Source organism: Lissotriton vulgaris, chromosome 2_2 (genome assembly GCF_964263255.1).
Source record: "Lissotriton vulgaris chromosome 2_2, aLisVul1.2, whole genome shotgun sequence".
Lineage (NCBI taxonomy): Eukaryota > Metazoa > Chordata > Amphibia > Caudata > Salamandridae > Lissotriton > Lissotriton vulgaris.
Window position 1 is genome coordinate 754,358 of NC_141688.1, and position 27,126 is coordinate 781,483.

The 27,126-nt window shown below is 47.5% G+C and overlaps 1 protein-coding gene across 2 annotated transcripts in view; it reads right to left on the reverse strand.

Moving 5' to 3' along the window:
* Window positions 1–27,126, reverse strand: part of PSTPIP1 (proline-serine-threonine phosphatase interacting protein 1) — a 527,591-nt gene that overhangs the window by 32,417 nt on the left and 468,048 nt on the right. The window contains exon 13 of one of the 2 annotated variants that reach the window (XM_086959165.1): window positions 4,518–4,550. The exons of the other annotated variant lie outside the window; for it this stretch is intronic. Within the exon in view, the coding sequence (XP_086815291.1) occupies window positions 4,518–4,550 (33 nt within the window). The remainder of the gene's footprint in view (window positions 1–4,517; window positions 4,551–27,126) is intronic. 2 annotated transcript variants of the gene reach the window in all.

Here is a 27,126-nt window from a genome sequence, read left to right on the forward strand (position 1 = left end):
CGGTGGCGAAGGCGAGGCTGGCGGATCGGAGCTGGCGGGTGGGTGTGTAGAATGTGAGGTGGTTGTTGAGATATTTGGGGCCCATGTCGTGGAGAGGCTTGTGTGTGTGGATGAGGAGTCTGAACATGATATTCTTGCTGACGGTGAGCCAGTGCAGGTCTCTCAGATTTGGCAGTGGCGGGGGATGTCCAGGATGAATCGTGCAGAAGCGTTCTGTATGCGCTGGAGTCTTCTCTGTAGCTTGGCTGTGGTTCCAGCATAGAGGGCGTTCCCGTAGTCCAGTCGGCTTGTGACGAGGGCCTGGGTGACCGTCTTTCTGGTTTTGGTGGGGATCCACGTGAAGATCTTTCGGAGCATGCGCAGGGTGTTGAAACAAGATGACGAGATGGCGTTGACTTGTTTGGTCATCGTGAGGGAGGAGTCCAGGATGAAGCCAAGGTTGAGTGCGTGGTCCGTGGGCTTGGGGGCGGTGCCCAGTGTGGGGGGCCACCAGGACTTGGCCTGGTGGAGGCGGGTTGTTAGTGTGCGGTGGCAGACTGTGTCGAATGCGGCCGATAGGTCGAGGAGGATGAGGGCAGCTGTTTCCCCGTTGTCGAGCAGGGACCTGATGTCTTCGGTAGCTGTGATGAGGGCGGTCTCGGTGCTGTGGTTTGCTCAAAAAACGGACTGCGAGGGGTCGAAGGAGCCGTTTGTCTCGAGGAAGGCGGATAGTTGTTTGTTGACGGTCTGGTTCAGTGGTTGGGTGCGTGGTCTGGGCGGCGAAGCTGTTGTGTACGTCGGCGATCTTGCGGTGGAAGAACAAGGCGAGTGAGTCGCAGAGGTCTTGCGACGGTGTGATGTTGTTGTTGCTGGCGCTGGGGTAGGAGAGCTCTTTAACAATGCTGAAGAGTTCCTTGCTGTTGTGGGTGTTGTTGTTCAGTCGATCTCTGAATGATGTCCTTTTGGTGGTGCGGAAACAGCTGGTGGTGTTTGCGGATGGTGTTCTTGAGGGCTGTCATGTTTTGAGTTGACTGGTCATGGCGCCAGGCTTTCTCGAGGGTACAGCAGGATTTCTTGGAGTTTTTGAGGTCGTTGGTGAACCACAAGGCTTTCTTGCTGCCGGGTCTGCTGTGAGGATTCTTCAGCGGTGCAAGGGCGCTGGCGCAGTTGGTGAGCCACTGTGTGAGGTTGTGGGCTGCTTCGTTGGGGTCCGCCGTGTTGGTGGGAGGGTTCTGGCTCAGGGAGGTGGTGAGCTGGTCATCGGTGATCTTGCTCCAGCATCTTCGGGGAACCTGTTGCGGGTGGTGGTGGGTCGTGGTTCTCTTGAAGTTGAAGTGGTCGCAGCTGTGATCTGTCCAGTGTAGTCCGGTGGAGTGGCTGAAGGAGATGTGGTTGCTGGTGGAGAAGACTGGGTCAAGCGTGTGGCCGGCGTAGTGGGTGGGGGTGTTCACCAGTTGCTTGAGTCCGAGGTTGGCGAGGTTGTACAGCAGGGTGGAAGTTGAGGTCTCCCAGGAGGATGTAGTCTGAGTCGGTGGTCTGTAGATGAGAGTGCCTCTGAGGGTGGTCTTGAGGTCTGTGTGTATCTGGAAGTGAAGGTGCTCGGCGGCAGTGAGGGTGTCGTCGGAGTTGGTCGTGATGTGGATGGTGTTTCTGTGGACGATGGCGAGGCCTCCTCCGGTTTGGTTGACGCGGTCCCTTCGGGTGATCTTGTAGCCATCCGGGATGGCTATGGAGATGTTGGGGGCTGAGGAGGCGTTCATCCAGGTTTCTGTGAGGAAGGCAACGTCCGGCGCTGTTGTGTCAAGGAGGTTCCAGAGTTCGACGGCGTGCCTGTGGACGGAGCGGGTGATCCGCAGGATGCTCTTGAGGTGGTTGTTGCTGGTGCCTGGCCTGGCGGGTGTGGTGCAGGTCCGGAGGCAGCTGAATTTGCAGGCTTGGCAGGTGAACGGTCCGTGGGTGCATTTTGGGGTGGCTCGGTGGCAGGCGGGGGTCTGGCCGGTGTTGAGTGCGTGGAGGGTGGCGGCATCGTAAATCAGTCGGGTGGGCTGGTAACGTTGAGGGCCAGGGGTCCTAGTGGTGGGCGTGGTCCAGGCGCGGACGGGCGCAGACGGGCTTGCCTTTGGCGCACAATCGGCGCGCCCACTGCGCGTGACCGCTGCACGTGACTGCTGCGCGTTCGTGTGGACTCCGTCATAAATGGCAAGGAGGGAGGGAGGAGCAGCTGGGAGTCCGGAGCGGGGCGGCGAATGGGGAGGGGAGAGGGTACAGAAGAGATAAGGGGGGGCGGGCCGCAGGGAAGCAGCGGCATGAGGGAGCGAAGAGCGGGAAACGGTCCTGAAGCAGGTGGCAGGGGGCAAAAACACCAGTGGCACAGAACAAACACAATAACAGAGGCACAGGATCACAGGGCACAGTAGAAGTAAAGTAAGTACAGGTACAAGTGAAGCGCAGGATACTTAGCAGCAGGGGCAGTAGCTGACTCACGGCAGCAACGGTGGAAGGCAGGGCACGCCCACGGGGAGCCGCGCGGTGCGTGGAGCGACCGGCCCTGAATCAGGGTCAGAGGTCACTGCTCCCCACCGCGCAGAAACGCCTTAAGTGTCCAAGAGGGAGGGAGGAGCAGCTGGGAGGCAGGAGCGGGCAGCGAATGGGGAGGGGGCAGGGTAGAGAAGAGAAAAGGGGGGCGGGCCGCAGGGGAGCAGCGGCGGGGGGGAGCGAAGTGCGGGAAAACGGTCCCGAAGCAGGAGGCAGGGGGCAAAAACACCAGTGGCACAGAACAAACACAATAACAGAGGCACAGGATCACAGGGCACAGTAGAAGTAAAGTAAGTACAGGTACAAGTGAAGCGCAGGATACTTAGCAGCAGGGGCAGCGGCTGACTCGCGGCAGCAACGGTGGAAGGCAGGGCACACCCACGGGGAGCCGCGCGGTGCGTGGAGCGACCGTCCCTGAATCAGGGTCAGAGGAGAAAAGAGGAGAAGGGAGGGTATGTATAGCTCCCCCATTATCCTCCGCCCCTGCGCAGTAGTAAAAGGCATTGGCAGAAGATGTTTGGGGGCATACAAAACAAAAATTATAGATGGGAAAAAGTGAATTACTGGGATTTTTTCCCCTTGGGGTTATCAGTGACATCACCGACCACTCAAGCTTCACTCTCATTGTATATTTGAGGTCACTCAGAACCCCTTGATATCCATTGAAAATTCTTTACATTTTCAATGCAGTCCTTGGGTCTGATGTAGCAAATAACATTTAAGCATTTTCTACACAGTAAACAATGTTGTTGGGCTTCTTAATATTAATAGGCCTTCCTGCACCTCAACAAATGTACTATACAAATGGGGTTACTTTTGAGTATGAACTGAAAAATGACAATCATGTTTACGCAAATTAATGATATATTGTACCAAACAATCTGACTACAGTAAATAAAAAATGTGAACATAATCCTGCATTTTTCCGTAGAAAAAATACTCACCAGAAATACTCTCCTTGGCTTTAGGAATAGGTCAAAGGTTTGAGTTAGTAGTTATGAGTCATCTGGAATTATCATTCATCTGCAATCATATGTCGTTTATTAGAACATTGAAAATAATAGAGTGCTCCGGGCTGCTAATGGCTGGTAAAAGCCTGGAGCTCCAACATTCCAATGTTTGTTGTTCACAGGGTACTTTGTTATATCTGTTAGAACACTCTAGTGGCAGAATGCTCTAATATCATTATAGCTCATCGTAGTTGGGCTATACGACCATTAAAGGCCAGCTCCCATGTTAAAGTCCCTCGCCTTCGGCTCAGGCCTTTAATGCTGGAGCGGGCCTTTCATGGCCGGTGCAGCCACTAAGGTAAGGCTATGGTATTAGCTATCATTTAACGCTGAATGGTTGTTGAATGACTGCAAAGCCAATAGCCGATACTCTGTTCCGGCGCAGTGTATTGAAAATAAATACAGACACTGCACAAAGACAGGACAGTCCATGCCCAATATTTAAGACACACGTAGACAACACAAAGGTTTGCTTGAATCCGTGCCCTGAGGGTGTTACTTAAAGTAAGAGGACAAAATAAGCTTCACAGATACCAGTAGTGCTTTTTGCTATTTATTTATAAAGTTTTATATAGCGCGAACATGATGTGCGTAGGACTAGTTGTAAAGATTGAAAGCTATTTTGCGCTGAAAATAAAAATAGACTACTGTGGAAAGGGTACCATAATATTTGAAGAAAGCTGCTGGAATTGCACATACATATGGCATATGGAGAGGTAAAGGCAACAGGTAGGTTCTATGGAAAGCGAAGCACAGAGACTTTGCGAAAGTGTGCTGTGGCAAGCATCAAGATTCACCACAGGTGTTGCAGGAAATATGAAAGAAGATGAAATCTAATCTCAAATTGAACAATCTTTTGCCTATTTTAAGCTAGTTTCCAAGAAGATCCAATCACTCTGTGGCAAATGCTGCTGTCTACCAGAGTACAAAAGCTCACTCTGATGAGTTCTTAAGGCTTGCATGACTATTAGCATTACTTTGTAACCTGTATACCTGCTTGTGAATTTGTTAAAGCGAGGGGATAACCTGCAATATAAGAAGTTTACAAGTGTTAGTGATGTTAGGTTGGTAGGTTTGTTTTAACACAGTACATACAAAGCAACAATCATATGTAAACCTAGCTCCTGTGTCCGAAGACCAAGCAAGCAGGACCTTCTTCGATCATCCTTGTTTGTTGATAAACCTTCAACTTATGTCGCCGGCAGTGGTGAATAAGGGTGGCACTGTATATAATGTCCTCCTGCCTTCTTAACGTCCTTATTACGAGTACGATTATCACAGATTTCAGTGCTGGATACTGGAGGAGGTTAGGTTAAGCTGAATTTACGATTCCAGCCATTTTGCCCACACCAAATTCTGACAATTACATGTTTCCTACCACTCCTCTATAGGGAATAACTGCTCTTATTCAATAAAACTGGTCCCTATTCCGGGCACATTTACCTATTAGGGTGACAAAAATGCTAACATTTGCCACCTGCTCTGAGCTGGATTAGAATGCGTGTGGGAGGACCAGTGAGAGGTAGGACGTGACAAAATACTCAAGACCTAGACATCCAGTGAATTTTCTTTTAGGGTGGGGGGGGGGTAAATTATGTCAAAGCCTACTAGACTAATGCTTTGTGTATGGGTGGGCCTGCACACGTAGTATACCATATGTTAATTAATAAGGTACCACATTTTAAATGTGTACTGATTTAGTGTGGTATGCATGCTATTTCACTGAGGGGGATAGCCCTAACCCCTGTGTAATAATGACCAATTTCACCCAGATCTGTGAGATACACAGCTTCTGCCCCTTCGGTTTCCAATTTTTATGCCAATAGTTTTGCGATTTTTACAAAGATAAAAACAATTTTCACAGAGATGTTTCTAAGTATTATATTGTAAATCACACGTGATATGTAGAAATACAAATGCCTATGAAATGAGCTACAAAAAAAGTAAACATTTCTAGCTCTCTTTCCCTTGCCAATCTCCTTCTTAACAAGCATCGGTGCATATCAAAATTGTATGTATAAACAAGCATTCAAACAGAAACTTCCCAATGCATTTCGGGTTAAAAAAAAACCCTTCTTCAGGGGTATTTCTTCAAATGAAAATATGGATGATTAGGTTGATTAAATGCAGTTCCTTCGAAGTCAGACTACAACAAAAGTGGAAAATAACCAACAATGTCACAACACGTCACAATATGCATCATTGCACATGATCACCAACTTTAGGATTTGCACTTGGTGGGAGTTGGTTCACCAGGAATGAAGAGGAAAGATGCTACATGCAGAAATTCCAAAGTGCCCAGTGACTATGACAACAATCATGTAACAATCCATAGTAGTATGTGTCTCTGTAAAGGATTTGCGCAAGTTGTCTTTTTCAGGAGACAAGCTTCACTGGCGCTCAACAACTACCACCAATGACTGAAAGACACTAAAAAAGACACCCTGACCACCCGCCTCGAAGCCAGCACCAACCACAGCAAAGAACTCTTCACCATCATCAAATAGTTCTCCAACCCCTCAGTAACCAAAAACATCGTCACCCCTTTGGGACTGAAGGACTGGGTTTTTAAGAACCCAGCGGTGCCAGGGAACAACACCTGAAACCTTCGTGGGTAACCTGCTCCGGCGTATGAATCACAGAGACACGGGACACTTCCTTCGACGTCAAAGATTCAAGGTTTATTTACTGCAGGGAACACAGAAGTCACGACAAGCAACACACGTGCAACTTGGGGAGACTGCTTCAAATTGGTTCTGTGGATCGCTCCTTTTATACATGGTTATCCCATAGAGTTACATTGAACACAAAAGTTTATGACCTAGTTCCCACAATCATCCCCCAGAGGGGTCGTTTTGGTCACTTTGAAACGTACAAGGTCCGGAACATAAGTGCGGAAGCATTTGGCGGTTCCCAACTGTAAAAACCCATCTTCCCAACATTAGTGCATTCCAATCGGTAATAAACAGATCGAAATAGGAACAAGAACAGGTGCAGAGGAAGACGGAGACAGTGGGGAAATCGGAAAGGGTGTAAAAGGGGGAGGTATCAAGAAACACGAGATACAGGCATCAAAGGGACGTGCCTAATGAGATGCACGGCTGAGACAATAAGTCCGCGCTGCAAGATGAGCCTCGAGCGGCGCCATCTGCTTTACAGTAGCATCCCCCTCATCATAAAGACACTTACAAAGGACATGTGTCTTCCGCAAATATCTTGGGAGTCCCAGGGTCGCGAAGCGGACAACGTCCGTTCACTGGCTACTTGAGGGCAAGAGACAAAATGGATGCCGTATCTAAGATGGAGCCCGTGGGTACAGATAGAAATACCCACGTAACAGACAAACGGTTTAGGTTAGCACAACGAAACTGCGTACACCCACTAAACTCGTCATTTGCGGTTCATAGATACCAGACTCGACTATATTCGTGCGAGTCGAAAGCACCACTTACAATTGTCACGGAACGCTCCTTTTGCCCTCATGTAGGCAAGCACTAGTCGGAATCATACTCGATATTTATCAGACCATCTAGATGTTGCTGGAGCATAGCTCTGTCCAACCGAGTTCCATTGGTAACAGGCGGCTGTCTCATACACGTTGTAGCACAGAGGCCACATAAGGCAGGACCGCACTGCACACAAAGGCAACACGTGAACAGGAACGCCACGACAACTCCGATAATCATCAGAATCTTCCAACCCCAAGTCGACATTAGGCCCCAAAACCACCCAAGTAGCGTCCAATCCCCTACATCCACGTGTATGGATTCGGAGATCTTATGCAACTTCGAGATGGCTTGATAAACGGTCGGAGCGTTATCTGGAATGAAAATGCAGCAGCTCGAGTGGATCACCTTACATACCCCCCCTCGGTCTGCTAAGATGACATCTAAAACCATACGGTTTTGTAATGTCATAAGTCTATCCGCCTGAAGTTCTGTGGTGATGTTACCAAGGGCGCTGGCAGTAATGTTAGCTGTCGACTCTACCACTCGAGTCAACTGTCTCAGGTTCCTTCTATTAACCATAGGTCCCCAAAACGGGAGGAAACCCTTGAAAAAGTCTCCTGCCTCTTGACTGGCAGTATCCTCTTTGCTAATTACGCCTCGCACAACTCTAGTCTTATGATAATCGGCATCTACAGTGAACGTCGGAGGCAACAAATTTGCAATGAAGCATGAGCCCATGAAGTCAGCGGGCAACCATGCGTATGCACGATCATGGCAGATAAAGTATGTACCCTTGGCAGCCAGAAACACAGGGGACGAGACCATCGGCAGCATATAATTTTCAGTGCAAGCACTCTCTCCAAGTCGGGCTTTCGATCTTCGACCACGACCCATCAGACAAAAATTGCCAATGTGGGGTACGACCCATATCGGAGGTGAGCTTTTAAGCTGCTTTTCACTAGTGAACACACTATACTCACCTCTACTCAGGACCCTATAAGCTTGTACCTCTTCTTCAGGAATAAGCGAAGGATCATAGATATCACTATCTAAATCCTCTATTGCTATAGACAAAGGTTTTTGATACGAAGTAGGACCAGAGTAGGGAGAGCGTGGTTCTCGAATGGGGTGGAAACCCAGTGCGCTTCGAAACATTGTTTGAAATGCTCGAGCAGACCCTTGGGAACTATACGGTAACACCAGATATGGAATTCCCTTATCCGTAGTATGTGGCATCAACCCACACACCCAACAATTAGTAGTGTTAACCACTAACTGATGCTGGTGAAGGAGCTGAATAAAGGAATTGTTGCGGAATTCTGCGCGTCTAGCCTGCTCGTGTTCGGGTAGGACATGAAAGGAATGGGGGGAAGCAACAGTAGTAAGTTTAGGATCAGGTGTAGGAGTAGGTAACACAGGAGACAGAAAACCAGATGTCATATAATACACCCCACCCGCCAATAATGCAGACACAGTCAAAAATAATACAAATACTTGAAATATAAAACATTTCGTACGACTAAGTTGTTGCAGCTTGAATCTTCGAGCTTGAGCTTCTTCCAAGTCCATCAGCTTCGAAAATGCCATTCCCTACGACCGTCCGCAACGTTTCTTGACGCACTTCGTTCTGTGTAGCAATAGTCAATCCCTAGGAGTTCCCAGGAACCAACGGTCTTTAACCTAGCGTCGAGACCTACTATCCAGAAGGAAGTACGCGCGCGGCCCTACGGCCTTTAAATGCACAATATATATATATGCAAAAACAATGTCTCTCGGCTGTGGAAGTAAAAAGGTATAAGGAATGAAGCTCAATGTATATACACAGGAATAATCACAATAATATGAATGTTCAAAACTGATCACGGAAAACGGGATAATGCAGTTGTCAATACAGCAAAGCAGGATCTTTTATTAGTCTTTAGTGCTAGATCGCAAAAAGTATCGGGTTTTCCCAGGACGTGTCTGCTCGTCAAACAAAGGATCCGTTGAAGAGACAGCGTCCTGCTGATCAGCTGAGTGTTCTGGTCTTGAGTCTTTTGATGACAATTGTTCATCAGAGTCTTTCTGCTGCGCTGAGGATTCTCCAACAGGCTGTGCGTCGCTAAAAGGTACAAACGCTGACAATCCTTCGGTTTCAGTTGATGCAATGCCTCTCCTCACCCACGGGTCTGCCGGCAAAGGGATAGGGACCTTCTTGGTATGGGTGGCGTGCACCCAATTCTTACGTCCCTCGAGACGAACAGCAGTCCTCGTGGCAAGGAGAACCTGGTAGGGTCCAGTAAACCTCGGGTCCAAGTTGATCTTGCGCGAAAAGTTCCGCGTCACCACCCAATCTCCGGGCTGGAGCTGGTGGCCTGGACCCTCCGTCTGCGTCGGCAGTGCGTCGTGAACCTGTTGGTGAATTAACCTCAGTTTAGCAGTCAAGTCATGAAGGTAATCGATCAACATTGGATACTCAAGATCACAGAACATTCCTGGCCTAGGAACCCCCCAGACATTCGCAGGACGACCGAACACTATTTCATAGGGACTGAGCCCTACTCGGGAGTGTACAGTCGCCCTAGTTGACAGTAATGCTAAAGGTAAAGCGTCAGACAACGAAAGACCAGTCGTAGCCTGAATCTTTGCTAATTTCAGTTTAAGGGTACCGTTATACCCCTCAACCAATCCAGCTGACTGGGGATGATTGGCGCTGTGGAATTTCTGATTAATTCCAAGGCCCTTGCACACACTCTTCATCACACTACCTACAAACTCACTTCCGTTATCTGACCACACGACTCTAGGCATTCCATACCGAGGAAAATATTCCTTCAGTAGGATTTTCGCAGTCGACAAAGCAGTATTGTCTTTGAGAGGATAGGCCTCAATCCATCGGGAGAATGCGCAAACCACAACTAAAACGTATTTCAGGTTATTGCATCGCTCCATATGGATGAAGTCCAATTGGATCACCTCAAAGGGACATGAAGGGGGAGCAAAACTGCCAGGAGGAGTTGGGGTTCCTTTGCCAGGATTGTACATCATGCACACCATACAATTCTTCACCAGACGTTCAGCACATTTCGTGATACCATCATTCTTCCACACAGGGGACAGCAACTTACAAATACCTTTCGCGCTAATATGTGCTAACCCATGCGCCATTGTCACAACGGCCAGCACATACGCATCGGGCAACAACCATCTTTTCTGATCCGACAAATCAATCCAACAACCATTCGCCTCCAACTTTCCCGTGCTTTCTTTCCACTTCGCCTTTTCAGTCTCGGTGGCCTCATTCTGAATTTCTTTCACACTTTCAATAGTGTCTTCACACATGCTCGACTCTGTAGGCCACCTAACCGAACTCGTCACATACATTCGAGTGCTAAGGTTCCGGGCAGTCTCCTTAGCAATCTCGTCTGCAAACGCATTACCACGACCAACATCATCCGTCACCTTACGATGCGCACTACATTTAACAATCGCTACTTGTTCAGGCAACGTAAGTGCATCCAAAAGATCATTCACAAGCTGACCATGCTGAATCTTCGTACCGTGCGACGTCAAGAAACCTCTCTCTCTCCACAGTCGTCCAAAGCTATGTGCGACGCCAAATGCATATTGGCTGTCGGTAAACACATTCACACGTTTCCCTTTCGCTAACACACACGCTCTAGTGAGAGCGATCAACTCTGCAGCCTGAGCAGAATTCTGATTCAACCTTGCAGTCTCAACAACAGTATTCAACGTTACAACAGCATAAGCAGTAGTCACATCGCCATTCGGCAACTTAAAACATGACCCATCCACATACAGTGTACCATCTGGGTCTTCCAATGGGGTGTTTTTAAGGTCCACTCGACCTTTTGTTTCTTCTTCTGTCCTCAAGTAACAATCATGTTCTACTACTTCATCTGACTCTGTGCTAATTGGTAACAAAGTTGCCGGGTTTAGAACATTGCAACGTTTTATCTGAATATGACTTGCCAGCAACGTCAGCTCGTACCCAGACAACCTCGCACTCGTCAAGTGCTGAGTTTTCGTACGATTCAACAGAGTATCGACTGCATGCGGAACCATCACCGTAAGCATATTATCCATGACCAGTCCTGCTGATTGTCGAATGGAGACCGCAGCTGCCGCAGTTGCTCTCAAACAACTCGGCAATGCTCTAGCTACTGGGTCCAAGGTCGAGGAAAAATATGCACATGGACGCTGTTTACCACCAAAAGGTTGCGTTAAGACACTCAAAGCACAACCTTCCCTCTCGTGAACATATAATGTAAACGGCTTGCTATAGTCGGGAGTACCCAACACAGGAGCCGAACACAATGAATCACGCAGTTCAGAAAAACTTTTCTGACATTCTTCCGTCCATGGTAAAGGAGATGAAACATCCTTGCACGTAAGAGCCACCAATGGTTTCGCTAGCAATGAAAAATTAGGAATCCATTGCCTGCAGTACGACGTGATACCTAGAAAGGCACGCACATCTCTTTGGGTTTTTGGCACAGCCATTCGCGCAATCGCTGCAATCCTCTCTGGGGTCAACCTCCTTCCCTCCTTTGACAATAAGTGACCTAGATAGGTTACTTCTTGACAACAATATTGGAGTTTAGAAGGGGACACCTTATGATTCAACTCACAGAGATGTTGCAGCAACGACACCGTAGCAATTTTGCAAATGTCCTGAGTATCAGCAGCCACCAATAAGTCATCGACGTATTGGATTAAGGCCGCACCGACCGGCAACCTAAACGCATCCAGTTGACCCTTCAAGGCTTGACTGTAAATCGATGGACTTTCACAGTAGCCCTGAGGAGCGCGCTTAAACCGGAAGCTGCGTCCACTGAGAGAGAAACCGAAAAGGTCTCTGCTCTCCTCGGCAATCGGGATGCTGAAAAACGCATTTTTCAAATCAATCACCGAAAACCACGATGCAGAAGCTGGAATCAGAGTCAGTAACGCCGTGATGTCAGGCACAACAGGAAATTGAGGAACCACAATTTTATTCACCTCCCGTAAATCAATAACAAAACGATAAACGGGTGGCTTCGAAGGATCAGTACGTTTAAGAATGGGCAGTACAGGGCTGTTGCACACGTTTCCCCGAGTCTCTTCAATAACGTCTTTCTCGATCAGATCATAAATGATCGCTAACAATGCTCGTTCACCATCAAGAGAGATACGATACTGGGGAATACGTGGCAATCGCACATTAGATTTCAACTGAACAACATAAGGGGAGATGTCAAGCAGGCCCACATCATTGGGACCTGTTGCCCACAAAGACGCAGGAAGAGAATTCAATTCCGGTGGAAGCTTATCGAGAGACAAATACATAGGAGAGACAACAATCTCTCCTAACGTAAGCTTTACACCCGCAGGAGAACAATACAAAGTTGCATACAAACGTTTAAGCAAATCCAGGCCCAAAAGATTCTCACCACAGCCAGTAGTCAAAATCAACGGAGCTTGAAGCTCACGTGGCCCAATTGTAAGGGGCAAAGGGCACGAAACTGGATTGCTAACGGGGGCGCCAGAGAATCCAACGGAAACATTTGTTAAGCCAGACAAAGGTGCGCCAGGGAGTTTCGAATGCATGATAGAACTTTTCGCTGCACCAGTGTCCAACAGAAAAGGCTCAACGACGCCCGATGTAGCAACTGCGACGTAAGGCCCTCTCTGATCAACCGGAACTGATACCACTCCCTCTCCTTGTCTTTGGCTGTCCTAGTAATTACTGTCGTCAGTTCCCTGATCGACGTAATAATCGTCTACATTGTATTGTGAAGATCGTCCTTGCGATGATCCACGTTGATCGAAACAATTATTAGAATTAGAGGAAGTGTCAGAACGCTCATTCTGAGCACCACGACCCCTACCACGTGATACCTGATGTGAACCACCGCAACCTCCTTTAGATGAATTACCACTATTACGATCGTTCAAAACAGGGCAATTGAATTTAATGTGCCCCTCCTGTCTACAATAAGCACACTGATTGTACCCTAACGATGATCTTTGGAAAGAGGAGTCGTTACGAAGTTGTGATCGATTCGATTGCGACTGTGATCTATTTTGTTGCGAAGTATTCTGATTCGAACGTGGAGAATATGCTTGCTGAAGCAACACTTTAGTTTTAAGCTCTTTCGTCTTTTTATCAGCGCGATCGTTCTCTTCTTTCTCTCGGTTCTCATAATATTGTGCTGTGGCCAATATCTGAGCTGAAGTAGAAACGGCCCACGCACTCTCTGAATTCTTTAATTTATTGCTCAAATCGGGCAATAAGTTAGAGACAAATTTGTCCACGAACAACCTTTGACCACCCTCAGTGCTCATATCCTGACCACTATGATCAATGAAAGCCTCCTCAAACCTCGTAAAGAAGTCGGAGACACTCTCATCTTTCTTTTGTTTACAAGCTGATAATTTGTCCCAATTTACCCTCATAGCTGGCATAAGAGTCTTCATTAACGTTATTATTCTTTGAGGAAGAGCAGTAATGAGCTGTTCAGGCTTAGCCCCGCCAACTTGTCGCGTATCGGCCGCAGTAAGAGCAGCCCAATTGCCACCCAATTCGTTTGCGTGATCTTCGTGCCGAATCTTAGCCCATACCGGTTGCGGTACAACATTGCCAAACAGCATATCAATATCAGCAAGGTTCATTATCGTAGCATCTACGAGCTGCGATAATTCCTTGTAATACCCTGTAGGATTTTTGCGAGGGTCGGGCAAAGATTGCTTCACCTGTAACACTTCTGAGCGTTTCCATGGGAGATGTATCCACACTCTCTGGAAATGTGGCAGAATCGGTGGTGCTCGGGTGGCATCACCTGGCATCCATACTGGTGGAACTTCACGCATAGGAAACTGACCAGACTCATCTGGCAGTCTTTCAATATCCTCAACAAACAAGGCTTGGGGTATAGGAGTGGGACGGAAAGATAGCAACCGCTCAACAGCACGTCGAACGTTGGTATCCACTATCAGTCCGTTCGAGAACTGAAGCTGAAGATCAGACAAAGCGGTCAGCACCTCGTCAGGTGCATCGGCCGATATCTGATCACGTAGGACCCTACACATTTCCTCGAACACAAACCTTTGAGTTGGTATATTGAATTGACAAAATGTGTCGAGTACAACACGTGGCGGATTTCGAAGAGGATGCATCATCCAACCCATCGCCATATTATATAGCGAAGCGCGTTCTCTGTTACCAGGGAGCTGACTACGTCTCTGAGGACCATCGGAACCAGCGGACCCATGAACAGGTCCGAGCGAATGAAAGAAACTGGCCGCAAGAGGAGAATTACGAGAACGAGTAGAGGGAGAAGTATAGGACACAGGACTAACAAGCGAAGGAGTAGAAACAGTAGCAACAGCAGGAGTTAACAAAACAGGAGCAGTAGCGGGAGCAGGAGTATGTGGAAGCGGAGGAGCAGTAGGGATAGCAGTAGGCAAAGGAGCAGAAACAGTCGGAAGAACAGGTGCAGGTTGAGGAACAGGCACAGGAAGAATAGGCGGAGGAATAGGTGCAGCAGGAACCACGGGAGCTGCGGTACCCTGTACATACGGAGGTGGCGACTTCATAAGATAAGACATTAAAGGATCCTCAACTGACTCTTCCTTCTTTTCCGACTCCGTAGGCAAAGCGGGATAACATTTATCCACGGTCATACGCTGTAGTCTATCAAACACTTCCTTATCCTTAACCTCCTTGTCACGCTGAAATTGCTCTGCTTTCTTCACTATAGTAGCAACATTATCTCGCTGATTTCGTTTAGTTTGTCTGATTTCTTTCTGTCGGGCTTCTTTACGCCACAACCGAAAGGCATCAAACATGGCCGGCCTTGACTTCCTTTCGAACAATTTAATCTCTAAATTATCTAAGATCGGGGCCTCAAAGCTACCATGAGGTGGCCAACGAAGGTCACCGTCCTTCTTCGTGTATTTGATCCAGTAATCATTAAAAGTAATCGGGCCTAGCCCATGTTTACTGTACAGTTCATAAGTGGGAGTTCCAACCGGAGGTATCGGACACGAGTCCTCCAGTCGGGAATCCGTACCACAAGGTCTGAAACAACTAAACAAAGTACTGCGACCAGGCATCTCGCACACTAGCCGAGTTTCACAAACTTCAAGGGTTACGGGATTTACCAAGTCCCAGCAAAGAACAAAACCCTTGGTTTTTGGCGGCTGCAGTCGTCAAACAACACAACAAAATACGCTAGCAAAGTGTCATCGACAAAACACTCTCACAGCGTCAACAACAAAAACACTCGCTAAAGTGTCAACAACCAAGGACTCTGGGAGCGACCCACAAATACTTAACTCAAAGATCAATGGCGTCACCAGGAAGGCCCGTCAATCGTCTCGCTCTACCAAGGTCTACACCAGGCGCCAAAACAGGTCTACAGTCAGGGCAACAGTCCGTCGCAGCCGTCAGGAGGCGGGAATCTTCGCGGGAAAAGTCTTCGGGCCACTTATTTCGACAACAGGATCGATGAAGCGGGGTGCACCTTCCCTCGGAGATTTCACACGAAGTTCCTCACGATCGTCGGGCTTGGACCGGTACCACTGATGCAGCCCCACGTTGGGCGCCAACTGAAGGACTGGGTTTTTAAGAACCCAGCGGTGCCAGGGAACAACACCTGAAACCTTCGTGGGTAACCTGCTCCGGCGTATGAATCACAGAGACACGGGACACTTCCTTCGACGTCAAAGATTCAAGGTTTATTTACTGCAGGGAACACAGAAGTCACGACAAGCAACACACGTGCAACTTGGGGAGACTGCTTCAAATTGGTTCTGTGGATCGCTCCTTTTATACATGGTTATCCCATAGAGTTACATTGAACACAAAAGTTTATGACCTAGTTCCCACAATCATCCCCCAGAGGGGTCGTTTTGGTCACTTTGAAACGTACAAGGTCCGGAACATAAGTGCGGAAGCATTTGGCGGTTCCCAACTGTAAAAACCCATCTTCCCAACATTAGTGCATTCCAATCGGTAATAAACAGATCGAAATAGGAACAAGAACAGGCGCAGAGGAAGACGGAGACAGTGGGGAAATCGGAAAGGGTGTAAAAGGGGGAGGTATCAAGAAACACGAGATACAGGCATCAAAGGGACGTGCCTAATGAGATGCACGGCTGAGACAATAAGTCCGCGCTGCAAGATGAGCCTCGAGCGGCGCCATCTGCTTTACAGTAGCATCCCCCTCATCATAAAGACACTTACAAAGGACATGTGTCTTCCGCAAATATCTTGGGAGTCCCAGGGTCGCGAAGCGGACAACGTCCGTTCGCTGGCTACTTGAGGGCAAGAGACAAAATGGATGCCGTATCTAAGATGGAGCCCGTGGGTACAGATAGAAATACCCACGTAACAGACAAACGGTTTAGGTTAGCACAACGAAACTGCGTACACCCACTAAACTCGTCATTTGCGGTTCATAGATACCAGACTCGACTATATTCGTGCGAGTCGAAAGCACCACTTACAATTGTCACGGAACCTCAGGACACCCTAGCAGACTTCTTTCACAGATTAGATTTCTCCACAATCTACAAACACTTTGGCCCCCAACAATCTGGATTCTGTGCAAATCACAGCACAGAATCCGCCCTAATCAGAGCCACGTACAACATCAGGGCTCTACTAGACCAAGGAGGAACTCTTCAACTTCTCAGCTGCCTTCAACACCGTATCTCACTACACCCTCCTAAAAAGACTCCACCAGATGGGGATCCAAGGGAACGCACTCAAATGGATCTCATCCTTCCTCACATTAAGAACACAAAGCATATGCCTTCTGCTCTACACCCCGGGCAACAGGACATCATCTGTGGTGTCCCACAAGGCTCCTCACTAAGCCCCATCCTGTTAAACGCCTATATGGCTCCTCTTGCCACACTGGTCAGGACCCATGGTATGAACATCAGATCATACGTGGATGACACTCAGCTCATCCTCTCCCTATCCGCAGACTCCGCTAACACCAAGGCCAGCTGCCACCTGTGCATGACCAGAATCGCCAACTGTTTGCAAAACAAGTGCCTCAAATCTAACAAAATGTAGGTACTCATCTTCAGGAGAAACACATCTCTGTGGGATTACTCCTAGTGGCCATCAGAGCTGGGAGCCTCACCTACACCCACAGGACATGCGAGGAACATAGGCATCATACTAGTCAGAAAAAAATTCACCATGAAAAAACAGATAAACGCAGTATCATCAACCTGCTTCCTCACTCTCCTCATGCTCTGGAAAATATTCAAGTGGCTCCCACCGACACCAGATGCACCGTCACCCTAGCTCTCTTCACCCAACCACCTCGACTATGACAACACCCTCAATGTGGGTATCACCACACAGCTGCTAAACAGCCTTCAGACCATTCAGAAATCAGCTGTCAGGCTTTTCCTCGACCACCCCTCACCTTAGAGAAGTTCACTGACTTCCGGTCCACAAAAAAGTGCCAGTTCAAGATGCTAACCCATGTCTACAGGCTCAGCACAACAAGGACAATTGACATTAACCACAGGTTGAACTTTAACTATCCCCTTAGAACAACTACACTGTGCCTCTCTCGCCTACACTGCCTGCCTCCGCCAAAGCACATGCAGTGGACGCTTCTTCGCCTACCTGGCCGCCAAGGCCTGGAATGGCCTGCACTTCCTCATCTGGAACTCACCCACCCAGCAGGAATTCAGTAAAGGTATGAAAACCTGGCTGTTCTAAAAATGTACATCCCGAGCAGCAACCACGATCACCAGGAAGCCCTCACGGTTGATAAGCAGCGCTTTACACATCCAGTTAGATTCATTGATTGATTCTTTGGGAAATTATGAAAACTGATATAGGAATACATTCTGCTTATTGCTTACCATTAGTTTAGTGGTTTGTAACTAATATTTGCTTGCTTTCTATTTGCTGGCTTTATTTATTTTAAGCATTTCCAGTAGGTCTTTTTCCCTCCCGTTGGAGCATAGCCTGCTTCCCACCTCTCTGACTCACTCTATACATTCCTCCATGAGTTCTGGCTTTTTGTAAATAGTCCTTTACATTTTGTGCTTATCTTGTCACATTTGCTGTGCATTCTGAGGCAGAGTTCAAATGTCAGGCTCTGTCTTCAGAGAGAGTTTGTTGTTTACTTTTCTTTCACTGACTTCAATCTGAGAGGATTTATGTGGCAATCTGGGAGTGTGAAAATAAGCCGTTTTCTAGCACACAACAAAATTTAGATGTCTGTACATGAACCGTGCAAATATTTCAGAATATATCAGAATTAGAAATGCACAAATTAATCACATTTTTAGTAATTCTAACGTGTGGTTGAAACAAATATTTTGATACGATCAAAGCAAATCAATACAGTAGGTGATGCCATTTCCACACATCATTGTTTGTGGGCTGTACAGTTTTGTTAGTAAAACTGTATGAATGTGCAAATCTTAAAGTCATTTCAATTGAAAAAGTGTTATTAATAATGATAGTGAGCTACCACCCAAAGCATACTCCACTCTACGTCACTCTTCTTCACTCTATGCAACTCTACGCCCCTTCACTCTACTCAATGATTGTTCTCCACTCTATGCCACTCTACTCCATGTCACTCCACTATACGACACTCTACAACACTCCACACTGCTCCACTCTCTTCCTGTCTACTTCACTCCACAGCACTCTATGCCATTCTACGGCAAATTATTCTACTCCACTTTCCTCTACTCAATGTCAATCCACTCTAGGCCACTCCACTAAACTCTACGACACTTTACTCCACTCTATGCTACGGCACTCTACTCCATTCCACTCTTCAAAACTCCACTCTACACCACTTAACTCCACTCTACGCTACGCCACTGAGCGCCACACCAAGCCACGCCCCTCTACGACACTTCAATCTACAATAATCCACTATACAACACTCTACTCTTTCCTACACTACGTGGCCGATTCACAGGACTCCTCTGAGACAAAAACCTAAACGTACTACTTTTGGTATTCACAGAAGGCATTTAGTAGTAGTACAGTTAGTATTTTGTTCTAAATTAGTATTTTGTATTAAGTTAGGATTCTGTCTTAAATTAGGATCCTGTCTTAAGTTAGGATTTTGTCTTAAATTATGATTTTGTCCTAAATTAGTATTTTGTCTTAAGTTAGGATTTTGTCTTATGTCAGGATTATGTCTTAAATTAGTATTTTGTCTTAAATGAGGATTTTGTCTTAAGGTAATAAAACGAATTTCGTAGTGCGCCCTGCATCGCAAAATGCGATGGAGCGCGCTACGAATTTCGTTTTATTCACTTAATTGTTTACTTACCTCCAATTATCCATATTCCGGTGTTTAGTACCCCCCACCCTACCCCTCCCCGCCCCGCCTTTCTGCCTCACAGAACTTCCTCCACGGGCCGCGGCTGACTATGGGAAATATTTACAAGGAGTAAACGCCACCAGAACGTCACTTTGTTCGACGTTCTGGGGGTGTTAACTCCTTCGCCTATTTACAAGTCGGCAAAAAGCCACTTAATTAGGATTAATGCCACCTTGTAAATAAGGCACCTATTGACGCAACACTTAGCATGAAAGCGCGAGCAATGGGTGTTGCAATGGGTGTTACGCCGCAACACCCATTGCTTTTTGGCGCTACTCCGTACATATAAGGTATGGGACAGCGCCAAAAATACAGCCAGGAAATATCTGGGCTAAAGCAGGCAATACGAGGAGAAATGTTTTTATTTCTACTCGTATTTTGCTTTTTCCACATGTGCTGCATTCTGCAGCACAGACACATAGAGCAAAGTGCCTGTAGAGATTCTTTATATGCAGGTAGGTGTCCCTTCCTGCATATAAACAATGCCCCTGAAGCACATGCACCATAGCGAAATGGCTCTAGGGTGCCTGTGCTGGAGCTAGGCAGCTTTTTTAGTGCGAGTGCTAGGGGTAACGCAGGGGTGCACCGCTTTCTTCTGAACATGACACATCCCTGCATTTTTAAACCGTCGGAGCGCAGGGTTACCAATTTTGGCGTAACACCTCTCTCCGGCAGTTGTTGTAAATATGCCCCTAACTCTTGAAAGATTTTCTAAGCAATGATTTGAACCTACTGACAAGACATAAGTTGTAATTTCCTAGATTTTTTTTTTGTAGCTTATTTTGTTTTTTATTGAAACGTTCACAAGTGCTCACTTTTCCGCAGTGGAGTCTGATCAGTGTAATTAGTACAAACAGATAAATCAGTTTTTCCTCCGCATAGAAATAAAATTAAATGTTGTCATCTTAGCGCAAGTACAATATGTGTAAAAGCATGACCAAGACGTTCAGGGGCATATTTATGAAAGAGTGCACGCAACAGGGCGCAAGAGCGATGCAACTCTTAAGTTTAACTTATCAAGCCACACAGTAGCAGCTAACAGCTAAGACTAGTGGCAGGGCGGGCAAATCGCAGCTGGTGTAGAAATAAACAAAACATATACATGACTCGGAAAAAGAACAGTAAATAATGAGTCAGAAAACAAAATACATAAATAAATAAAAAAGTCTACTACCTGGCTGCACGTCCTCACCAGTTCCGATCTTCTTGCTCCAGCATGGGCCCAGCCAACAACCTTAAAAAATCCTGGCACTGCTCTCATGCTGTGAGATCAACGCCAGAAATGGATGGAGCGGGCTGACTGGATGCTCCTTAATGCCCTGTAGGCCTGTGCTTGGTCTGTACTTGGGAACACGCACCGCAATGCCCATGCAACGCCTCCTTGCCCAGAGTAAGGAAACACAGTGATTTGCGCTGCCTCGCCTTACTAAATATCTATGATGCCATTCAAAGGCACACAAAGAGGCTTTGCGTGGCCTCATAAATATGATTTGGTCATTTGCCCTGCAGGAGAATGAAAAAAAGTTACGCTACCAAGGAGCACCACGGAGCACGGGGCTCATAAATATGCCCCTTCATGTTTATTCAGAGACTAAAGCGACCTATTTCAAATGCTGAAGTACAATAGGAAAACATCACTTGTATTGACAGTTGTATTGAAAACAAGATGAATGAGCAATGGTAGTGATCGACCAAGTCTAGGCGCTATCCCTCAATTTGACTTCTGACCAGAGAGCATTAAAGAGTTGCAATAGTCCAACAAAATCTTGTAGATGCAATATAAACTAATTTGCCCAAAGTTTTATTTTATTTTGAGTCGTCAAAATGGTAATAGAGGTTTAGTTCTGAGAGATTTGAGGAATGTATTTAATATGATAGACTGCTTCAATACTCTAAAGACAATATCCGTACGTTTGCCAACATCACCATCAGAATCACCCAAAGTTACAGTTGTAGCAGTAAAGGGATCACCCACTCTCGTAGATGGTTTATGCCTTTAAAAGTGACACCCGTAATGGCATTCACAAGGGACAACTCAAAAACAACAATGATAGTCACAGATGTGAGAGTGTGCATTCTGTAGCTGAATTAACCCACTCATTTTTTTTTTAAAACAGATTTTATTGGCATTTTCTTTTTTGACCATTGGTCCATGAGTACATGCTTAACCATCATTTGAGATAACCATAGTGAGTCCATAACATGGTAAGTACTTATGTTACAGTGGTTCACATTGCGGTTGTTAGCCGCTTCTCAGCATTAGGCATTTCTAAGGAACCCATTCCTGATACTGTTATCTACCTGACTTCGGTTTGAAAACTGACCCCCCCAACTTCCAATTAACTCCCCTCTCCCACGCCCGAGCTGCTGTCAAGTACGAAACCTATGAGTCTCTGATGCGTGTGCATGGTCTGGGTCAACCTCTACTGTGGCAAGGTGTGTTGGGGCGCGGTCTCCTCTCCGGGGCTGCTGGTTCGGCATGTCATTGCGTTCCGTGGCCCCAAAGGGTCTACCTGGGCTGGGCTGGACTCGTGGGTCGGGACGGTCCCTGAGGCGTGCTAGGTGCAGATTCCTGTTCCTCATTCCTTAAGTCATTGAGTAATGTTCCCCATGCCTGTGCTCTCTTCAGCCTCCCTATTCCCCGTCCTGCATTTCTAAGCAATATTCTATGTTCACAGCCTGCGCAATTTGCTAATTCGCACTTCCGCCTAGCCACTCCAGGGCCCGCTGGCGTCTTCCACTTGCTGGTCAATTCTCGTTTCGCCAGTATAAAGGCCAAATCTTGAAACCTCACAGTCACTTTGTACTTTTGTGAGTGGGGGAACAGGCTGAGCAACAAATGGCTTGGCGTGCAAGGGACTACCCTGCCTGTGATACGTGCTGTTTCCCGAGTCACTTCTTGCCAATACATACCTAAGTGAGGGCAACTCCACATCATGTGGATGTAGTTAGCAGTTCGTTCGCCTCAGCGTGGGCAGCCTGCATCAACTCTATGAAAGTATTGATTAATGTTATCTGGGGTGAGGTAAGCACGATGTGGGGTATAAAAACTGATCAGCCGAAACCGCTCGTTGCGGGATACCTTAGTGGCCCTCTGAAGTGCATTCTCCCATTCCTTATCTTCCAGAGGGATTCCCAAATGAGTTTCCCATTTGGCTCTCAGCCCCTCCAGCGGCTTCGTGGATTCCCTTCTAATGGCTCGGTAGAAACACAAGACCGCTTTAATCTCCCCTCCCGCTAGACTAATGTATTCGCATGTGGACTGTGTGGCTGGATCTGTTGTTCCCCTCCTCCAATGCCTGCGCATGGCCCCCGTGACGGCTGAATTAACCCACTCATATCGAGAAGAGTGAAAATTAATAATTTGAAAGCTAACGTCCTCTGTATCTTCACTAAAGAAGGTCATCTACCTGTTATTATAATTTAGGATTTTTTTTAATTTGAGGGTGCGCTACATGCTAGGCAAATAATTTACTGAAGAAAAATAAACAATTCCTCCCAATTTGGAAGTACAGCAAGTCTTCGAAGATAACCTCTTGTTACTGATTCAGAGCAAGAGCTATGGTTCTTCTTATTCATTATCAATAAGTAAATTTGACAGCTTATGCAAGTGACCAAAAGCAGCTGTTAAGGTAACAGAGTTGAAAGGATCAGCCGAAGAGGCAAAGTTAAACAATCTTAATGGAAAACTGCTCTTTGGAAAACAGGAATCCAGTGCCCTTGGTCATGCCCCATCAAACTGTGATAATTGACACTTAATACTTTCTCAGACTTTAAAAGGGTCCTGGAAAATCTGAACTATTTCTTTTATTTGGCCATGTGCTGCATGAAACATATCTTTTGCCCAGGTCCATTGAAGGTATAATTTTTCGGCTGGTGATGCTCCAAATCCACCTTTTCGTTTTTTTAAAATAAATAATTTAAATAAACAGTAGAAACAGTATTATAGATTTAAAATTATATTATCATATAGGTAAAACATATGGGTTGACATTTTGGTATCATTTAAATCTGTCTTTTTTATTTGTGCACTGGGTTTGGTGGGAATGGCCTAAATATGAAGTTTGGACTGCATTCAGTCGAAGTGCTTCCAAAGTCTGGGAGCAGGGCACCATTACAGGTACAGCAGACAGGGAGTCTACCTTCCATAAAATGATGCTGCCACAAAATGTATTAATCTAGATGTCACCTTACTTGCAGTGGCAAGGAATACAAAGCTAAGAATATTTATAGTTTCGAAAAAAAGTGAAATATTTTGTTACTAAAAATTAGCAAGAGTGCCTTTGTGTGACACCGGGTTAGAAAATCTATAGGCTTGTATGCAGAACACCTTAGACAAATTCAAGATCTGCTTCAAACTTTGAATGTAAACTGTGCTTGATTGTAGAGGTCGGACTGTAGACAATGTGTGACGTATTACCTCTTGCTCAGGTTGTTGAAACGATAAAAGCCTTCCCTTTTATTTATCTCATGTTTTGTTCTTATTCTTGTTTCACCTAACCTATTGTATCTCTTATTTCTTTTGCCTCTTCCTTCTCTTTTAGGAGCTTCTGCCCAAACCCAAGTCAGAACTTTATTGCAATGCTATGCCTGTGTAGGCACCTATACACTCTCTCATCTCATTTGTATGGTATGTCTACTTTTGATCATTATTTTGTTCCTTTCACTTCTCTCTAATTGTATTGGAACTTTAGGAGCTGCACTAAAAACAATGTTTTAGCAGTCGACTGCAAACGGTAATATAGGTCTGTTGCAGTCAACAGCATAATGCTTTAATCTACAGCCAATGATGGTCTCTTTAGGGAAGAGATGGGAGCAGAGGCTTCCCCATTCTCCCTGCCAACGCTTCTTCTTATCACGATCATTCAGTGACAGGGGGAGCTCAAGAAGAAGTAGAGGGAAAGCCTTGGTGTGCCCCGCCTCTCCCTATGTGCTGTCAAATTTCAGAATGGCAGAGCAGTGCTAGCGCAGGGGCTACAGTGACTTAGGGCTAGATGTACATAGACTCGCGTTTGTGATTTCCCAATAGCACATTTTTGCGATTCACTTTTAGGACATCGCAAACAGCTATGTACAACAGTGTATTTTACACTGTTGGTGATTCCAAAAGGACGGCTCTCAAAGGGATGGTGGCCTGCTGGGATCAGCAGACCACCATGTCTGTGACTGCTTTTTAGGTCTAGCCTGGACAGCACATGCGCTGCGAGGCATGCTGTATTCAGGTATTTATTTATTTATAAAATTGGGCTCGTAGCACCGCCCACCCTCCGCCCATCTTTTCAATAGGATGCTATGACTGTCATTTGTAAATGTTGGCTTTTGAATTGTTAATAGGCTTATCAGTACCACCTTAGTACCTCCCTGTCTTCTGTTGTAACCTTTCATCAGGACTGGACCTATTACTGTGTCCTTACTATATAGCGTGCATTAGCCCTTGGGGAGAACTCTTTGCTTAATTAATCCAAAGAGCACTGGTAGGAGGCCAGCTTTAGCTATGGGGCTGTTTTTTGTTTTGGTATTGGCAGCACGATATGCACGCTTTCACTTTCGCTTAATGTATAACTTTTAAATATGCCACCCCACCGCTGCATGGATGCCACGCAAAGCGGAGATATCTGTAGACACTTCCTCCATTGTTCCCACTCCCTCCATTATCCATGCCCTTCGTGTAGCTTTATTTTATTCCTCTCCCCACCTCCTACCCAACCAACACTGCTTTAAAAGCCAATAGCTCAAACTCTTGTCAATCAATCAATCAATCAAAGACATTTATAGAGCGCACTACTTACCCGTAGGGTCTCAAGGCGCTAGGGGGGGGGGTGCCGCTACTGCTCGAATAGCCAGGTCTTCAGCTTCTTCCTGAAGGAGAGGTGGTCTTGAGTCAGGCGCAGGTCGGTCGGTCGGGAGTTCCAGGTCTTGGCGGCCAGGTAGGAGAAGGACCTTCCTCCTGTTGTCGCTCTTCGGATGCGGGGGACGGCGGCGAGGGCGTGGCTGGCTGATCGGAGGTGGCGTTTCGGAGCGTAGAAGTTGATACGGTTGTTGAGGTAGCTCGGGCCTTGCTCGTGTAAGGCTTTGTGTGCGTGGGTGAGGAGACGGAAGGTGATTCTTTTGTTGACGGGGAGCCAGTGCAGGTCTCTCAGATGTCCGGAGATGTGGCTGTAGCGTGGGATGTCGAGGATGAGTCTGGCTGAGGCGTTCTGGATCCGCTGGAGTCTCTTCTGGAGCTTGGCGGTGGTTCCGGCGTAGAGGGCGTTGCCGTAGTCCAGTCGGCTGGTGACGAGGGCCTGGGTGACGGTCTTCCTGGTCTCGGTGGGGATCCACCGGAAGATCTTCCGTAGCATGCGCAGGATGTTGAAGCACGACGAGGAGACGGCGTTGACTTGTCTGGTCATGGAGAGCGAGGAGTCCAGGATGAAGCCCAGGTTGTGTGCGTGGTCTGTCGGTTTGGGTGCGGTGCCCAGGGCGGGGGGCCACCAGGAGTCGTCCCAGGCGGAGGGCGAGGAGCCCAGGATGAGGACCTCCGTCTTGTCTGAGTTCAGTTTCAGGCGGCTGGTCGTCATCCACTCGGCTACCTCTTTCATCCCTTCGTGCAGGTTGGCTCTGGCGGCGGCGGGGTCGTTGGTCAGGGACAGGATCAGCTGGGTGTCGTCGGCGTAGGAGATTATGTTGAGGCTGTGTTGGCGTGCGATGGCCGCGAGGGGGCTCATGTAGGCGTTGAAGAGGGTGGGGCTCAGAGAGGATCCTTGGGGGACGCCGCAGATGACTTCGGTGGCCTCTGACTTGTACGGTGGTAGGCGGACTCTCTGCGTTCTTCCGTTGAGGAAGGAGATGATCCAATCCAGTGCCTTCTCCTGGATTCCGACGTTGCTGAGGCGATGCACTAGGGTGCGGTGGCAGACCATGTCGAATGCCGCGGAGAGGTCTAGGAGGATGAGGGCCGCTGTGTCTCCGTTGTCCATCAGGGCTCGGATGTCGTCGGTGGCAGCGATGAGGGCGGTCTTGGTGCTGTGGTTGGCTCGGAAGCCGGACTGTGAGGGGTCGAGGGATCCATTTGTCTCGAGGAAGGCGGCCAGCTGTTTGTTGACGGTCTTCTCGATGACTTTTGCAGGAAACGGGAGGAGCGAGATGGGGCGGTAGTTCTTGAGTTCGGTGGGGTCCGCTGTGGGTTTCTTGAGTAGAGCGCTGAGTTTGGCGTGCTTCCAGCTCTCAGGGAAGGTGGCGGAGTCAAAGGAGGTGTTGATGATGTCCCGTAGGTGGGGTGCGATGATAGCGTCGGCTTTGTTGAAGATGTGGTGAGGGCAGGGGTCGGTTGGAAATCCGGAGTGGACGGAGTTCATCGTGCGGACCGTGTCTTCGGTGCTGACCGGGGTCCAGGCGCGGAGGGTGGTGGTGGGTGGCGTTGCTGCGGTCGTGGCGTGCGTCGGTTGACTGCTGAAGCTGTTGTGTATGTCCGCGATCTTGTTGTGGAAGTAGGAGGCGAGGGAGTTGCAGAGGTCTTGCGATGGGGTGATGTAGTTGTTTCCGGCGTTGGGGTTGGAGAGCTCTTTCACGATGTTAAAAAGTTCCTTGCAGTTGTGTGCGTTGTTGTCCAGCCGGTCCTTGAATGCAGTTTTCTTGGCGGTGCGGATCAGCTGGTGGTGCTTCCGGGTGGCGAGCTTGAGGGTGGTCATGTTGTTCGGTGTGGGTTCCCTTCTCCAGACTCTCTCGAGGGCTCGGCAGTTCTTCTTGGAGCTCTTGAGTTCGTCGGTGAACCATGGTGCTTTCTTGCTGCCGTGTCTGCTGGGC